The sequence below is a fragment of the Lactuca sativa genome, chromosome 8 (genome assembly GCF_002870075.4).
Source record: "Lactuca sativa cultivar Salinas chromosome 8, Lsat_Salinas_v11, whole genome shotgun sequence".
In the NCBI taxonomy this organism is placed as follows: domain Eukaryota; kingdom Viridiplantae; phylum Streptophyta; class Magnoliopsida; order Asterales; family Asteraceae; genus Lactuca; species Lactuca sativa.
Genome location: NC_056630.2, coordinates 60,610,602 through 60,615,963, shown reverse-complemented (window position 1 = coordinate 60,615,963; position 5,362 = coordinate 60,610,602). Strand labels below are relative to the sequence as shown.

General features: G+C 38.0%; 1 protein-coding gene across 1 annotated transcript; it reads left to right on the top strand.

Annotated features, from left to right (window-relative positions):
- Window positions 1-3,386: 3,386 nt before the first annotated feature.
- LOC111911194 (uncharacterized) lies at window positions 3,387-4,409 on the top strand. Its single transcript, XM_023906977.1, has one exon. It carries the CDS (start codon window positions 3,387-3,389, stop codon window positions 4,407-4,409), a length of 1,023 nt encoding a protein of 340 aa, XP_023762745.1.
- Window positions 4,410-5,362: the final 953 nt, after the last annotated feature.

Sequence of the window (5,362 nt, the reverse complement as noted above, 5' to 3'; positions counted from 1 at the left end):
ACTTAACCTGAATCAAAATACTAGGAAACATGTTAGTTTAACCAATTGTCCACTATTTGAATTAATTTGTTTTCTAAGGATTATCAATAGTGAACATGAATCTAATCACATTAATCGGTAGCCAATGATAAATTAATCCATTGCACTTGCCATAAAATCAACCATATGAACAAGTGAGTCGAACCTGAACAGAAGTCTCTTTTATTATTGAATCTAGTTACTTCCTATTTGCTTTAGTTGTTAATTGTCTTAGTTTGAGTGTTAGTTAATTGCTTAAGTTCCTAGTCTTGCAAAACTAGAGAAAACTCTTCTTTTTGTTACTTGTTTTTATTTAGATAATTCTAGTAGTTAGTTTAATTATTACTGTTCCCTATGTTCGATACCCTTCTTGCTTGAACTATACTGCTAATCGATAGGTACACTGCCTTTCATGTGTTTATTTATGTTTGAAGTAGTAGGATTAAAACTAGTGCATTCTACACACATCAAGTTTGTGGCGCCGTTGCCGGGGAACGGTTTTAAATAGTTATTTTAATTGCTAGTGTTATCGATCATTTGTGTAAGATTTATCTTGCACAAAGTTACTATTTTCGTCAATTAGTTATTGAGTTTAAGTTTTTTTTTTTTTTTTTTTTTTTCATTTTTAGCTTTCTGTTTTAGCCTTCAACTCGTCAAGTCCAGTCGAGGCAACTTGACGAGTCCATCGCGTCTTTTAGTTTCGTTTTTCTTCGTTTTGTTCTTTTTATGTGTGTTGATCTGTTTTCTTTCAAATACATCTTTGGTCCCACCTATTGATGATCCGAAATCAGCATTAAGGAAGAACAAGGATAAAACCGTCGAAGAAACTAACCTGCCAAAGAAGTCACCTTTCAAGGACCTTAAATCGGTCTTTGGAAAGAAGAAAGGAAAGAATGTGGTTGATTCTAGTAGTCGAAAGAGCGAAGAGAGTAAGATAGAAAGTTTTGAACACAATCCTAATCCAAAAGAGACCGACTATGACACAAAATCCGAAGAAGAAAGCGACCTAGGAAGCGAACCGATAACACAGTGGCTTACATCACAGATATCACCATGGGCGAATACAAGAAAAGGATGCATGATGATATCGGGCTGGGACTCATGCAACCCACGATTCCAGCAACTGCCACCTTCAAGCTAAAAGGCCACATACTCGCCCAACTCAAGGACATCCCATTCTATGGGAAAGATCACGAAGACGCATACAAGCATATTGACGAGGTCAACGACATAGCCGACTACTTCAATATCCCAAATGTACCTCGCAAGACTATTTTGCTTCGTATGCTACCGGTCACATTTAAGAGTGTCGGGGAAGATTGGCTCGAATCACTCTCTCCAGGATCCATCACCACATGGGCTAAAATGTGTGAAGAATTTATTGATCAATTTTTCTCTCCCTCAAAAATAGCAAAGTTGTGTTGGAATAATGTCTAAGGCTGCAACTATATTAGACAAGTATTTGACCCGGTTGTGCATGGTCCTTTTGGGTTGCCTTCACCATAGCAACTTGACAGGATGATTTATTATGAGAGAAGAAATATTATTAATATATTATGAGAATAATATAAGGAATAATAATATTATTATTTGATTAATATAAGTCATAAATTAATTGGGAATTAATTTGGTGACTTAAAGAGATTAATTAAATAAAGGGGTATAAACTGTCAATTGTATGATAGTTGTATTTTGGGCTATAAATCCCTTATGGATAATGGTGGACGATTTATAAGGCTTAGGATAGTCTTAGAATTCGTCCAAGGGCTTATCTATTAGGATATTGGATTGCTTAGGGCCTAAGTTATCCAATTTGGGTTTAAGGGTAAAACCCTAGGAGCCTTAAAAGTATATAAGGACCCCAAGGGTTAAGGAAATCGACACTTGTGCTTTAGAAAGAAACCCTGGCCGATTTTCACTTCCCTCTCCTCTCTCTCAAATCATCCTATTGCTAGTTGGTGTTTGTAAGCCATTAGAGGAGTGACAATTGTCACTCTTAAGCTCCAAGGACAAGAAGATCAAGCAAGTGATTCAAGGTAAACTTCTAATTCTGATTTCTTATTGTTATTATACTTAATTAGCCATTAGAAGTCTTGGGTTCATTGCATGTTTAATTAAAGAAACCTAGATCCAAGCATTAGGGTTTACATGTGCACATAGGAATGTTCATATGGCTAAAACCCATAAAGTTGAACAAAGTTATTGACAATTTCGATCAACAAGCAGGTGAGTCCCTCTGTGAGGCGTGGGAAAGATACAAAGGCTTTTTAAGGAACAAACCCTATAATGATCTAAACATTCAGCAAGAAGTCTCCATTTTCTATGATGGAGTGAACGTGACAACTAGGCAGTTCCTTGACTCCCAAGGACCACTCACGAAGAAAGCACCCGCGGTCTTAAAGGAGCTAATTGAAGAATTCTCTAAGCACTCTAGAGAATATCATAACTCAAGGAATGACTTTTCTCGAGGGGCGGTGAGCTCAGTTTCTGATAACATGGCGGCAGTAATGGCTAAATTAGATAGTTTGGACCGAAGAATGACAAAGATGGATCAATCCGTCCATTCAATCCGGGTGGGATGTGAGAATTGTAGCTGGCCTCACCTTACTAAAGATTGTGATATAAACGAGCATGTGAACCAAAAAGTGCAAGTATGTTACTCTAGTGGCGACATATATGATGAGGATTGGCAAAAACCGAAAAAGGAGTGGCTACCATACGATGAGTACAAGAAGGAAAAGGAGGAGAAATATAGGATGAAGGCAAGAGGGTTCTATCAAAAGGAGGAGTCGGTGCAAGAAAAGAAAATGGACTTTGAAGATATGCTCACAAGATTTTCAGCCGCATCCGAGAAAAAGCACAATGAAACCGATGTTGCAATAAGAGAACAACAAGAAATGATGAAAGAGCAATAAGCATTGATGAGAAATCAGCAAGCCTCTATCCTTAACATTGAAAAACAGCTAGGCCAACTTGCACCACAAATTAATTAAAGAGCACCAGGTGAACTTCTAAGTAATACCGAGAAAAATCCGAGAGGCGCTCAAATCAACATCGTGACGACTAGAAGTGGAAAGATAATTACCCCTCTAACCCCTATCATGAATGAATATCCAAAAGAGGTGCAGGAGGAATAGAAAGAAGACCCGAAATCATATACATTTGACGCAACTCGTCGAGTTCCAGACTTGAACTCGACGAGTCCATGGTCTGAATAGAAAAATACTCCTCCTTTAAAACCGTATCAACCTCCCTTGCCATTTCCAGGTCGAGCTAGACAAGAGAAGCATAATGAAGATTATCAAAAGTTCCTGGAATACATCAAAGCCCTCCAAATAAACATTCCTTACATAGAAGCGTTTGCACAAATGCCTAAGCACGCAAAAATCTTGAAGGAACTACTCACAAATAGGAAGAAGCTAGAAGAGGTTTCCAAGGTGGTGATTAATGAAAATTGTTCAGGCGCAATGTTGAACAAATTGCCAAAGAAATTGGGTGACCCAGGGATGTTAACTTTGCCATGCCAATTCAGGAACTTAGCTACTAGTTATGCATTGATTGATTTGGGGGCGAGTGTTAACCTTATGCCGTACTTATTCTTCAAGAAGCTGAATCTTCCAGAGCCGAGACCAATTCGTATGGCAATTCATCTACCAAACAAAATGGTAACATTTCCAAGGGGGATATGTGAGGATCTATTAGTTAAAGTTGATAAATTTGTATTCCATGCGGACTTCATAGTGCTAGACATGGAAGAGGATCACCAAGTGTCAATCATTCTTGGAAGACCTTTCCTAAACACCGCAAGCGCCATACTGGACATAAGAGAATCAAAACTTACCCTTCGAGTGGGAGACGAGTCAGTAACTTTTGGAGTTGATAAGGCCATGAAGCATTCTAAGTATAGTGATGACACGACGTTTTTGGTAGACGTATTGGGAGAGGTAATGGAAGAATGGAAAGAAGACAAGTCAAGCGAATTTACTTATAACCTTGAAGATGAATTTGATGTTGAAAGAGACCTGAAGGAGACTGAAAGAATTCTTGAAGAAACTGAATACGAAGAAATCATAAAAAGTTCCAAAAAATCAACTCGACGAGTTGAAGACGTAAAGTCGGCGAGTCCGCTTGAAAATTCACGATCATATGTAAAAACTGGGCACAACTCGACGAGTCTGTTATCTGGACTCGACATGTTCAGTGTTCAGAACTCAGATTTAGAGCTGAAAACTTTGCCAACACATCTAGAATATGCATTTTTGGAAGAGGGTAACCAAAAACCTGTAATTATATCTTATAACCTCACCAAATCTGAAAAAGAGGAGTTAGTCAAAGTTTTGAAAAAAGGAAAAATGCCATCGCATGGAAAATTACCGATATTAAATGAATAATCCCTTCTTACTGCTCTCATAAGGTCAACTTTGAAGAAGGCGCAAATCCGGTAGTGCAACATCAAAGGCGGTTAAACCCGAACATGCAAGAGGTGGTTAAGAAGGAGGTTGTCAAGCTCTTAGATGCCGAGATTATATATTCAATTTTTGATAGTCCATGGGTTAGTCCTGTCCAAGTAGTGCCAAAGAAAGGAGGAATGATCGTTGTAGTGAACGAGAAGAACGAGCTCATACCCACAAGAATGGTAACCGGTTGGCGGGTGTGCATCGAGTATCGAAACCTAAACAATGCCACTTGCAAAGACCACTTACCTCTACCTTTTATTGATCAAATGCTTGAGAGATTATCGGGCCATAACTATTATTGTTTTTAGATGGGTTTTAAGGTTATTTTCAAATACATATTGACCCAATTGATCAAGAGAAGACAACTTTCACTTGCCCAAGTGGAACATTTGCCTATCGACACATGCCTTTTGGGTTATGCAATGCACCAACAACCATTTAACGATGCATGACGGTGATATTCCACGACATGGAGGAAAAGTTAATGGAAGTATTCATGGATGATTTTTTTGTTTTTGGCTCTTCTTTTCATGATTGTCGTGCTAACCTTGATTTTATGCTTGCTAGGTGTGAGAAGACTAATTTAGTTCATAATTGGGAAAAGTGTCGTTTCATGGTGAAAGAAGGCATTGTTTTAGGCCATAAAGTATCCAAAGAGGGGATTGAGGTGGATCGGGCGAAAATTGATACTATTGCTAAATTACCCCCACTAACTAATGTTAAGGGCGTTAGGAGTTTTCTAGGTCACGCGGTATTTTACCGCTGCTTTATTAAAGATTTTTCTAAAATTAATTGACCTTAAAATCAACTACTTTTGAAAGATGCACCTTTTATTTTTTCTAAAGAATGTTTAGCCTCTTTTGAAATTTTAAAAAAAAATTAACTAA

Coding starts and splice junctions, on each gene's coding strand:
- LOC111911194 (XM_023906977.1), top strand. CDS start 3,387: ATGCCTAAGCACGCAAAAATCTTGAAGGAACTACTCACAAATAGGAAG.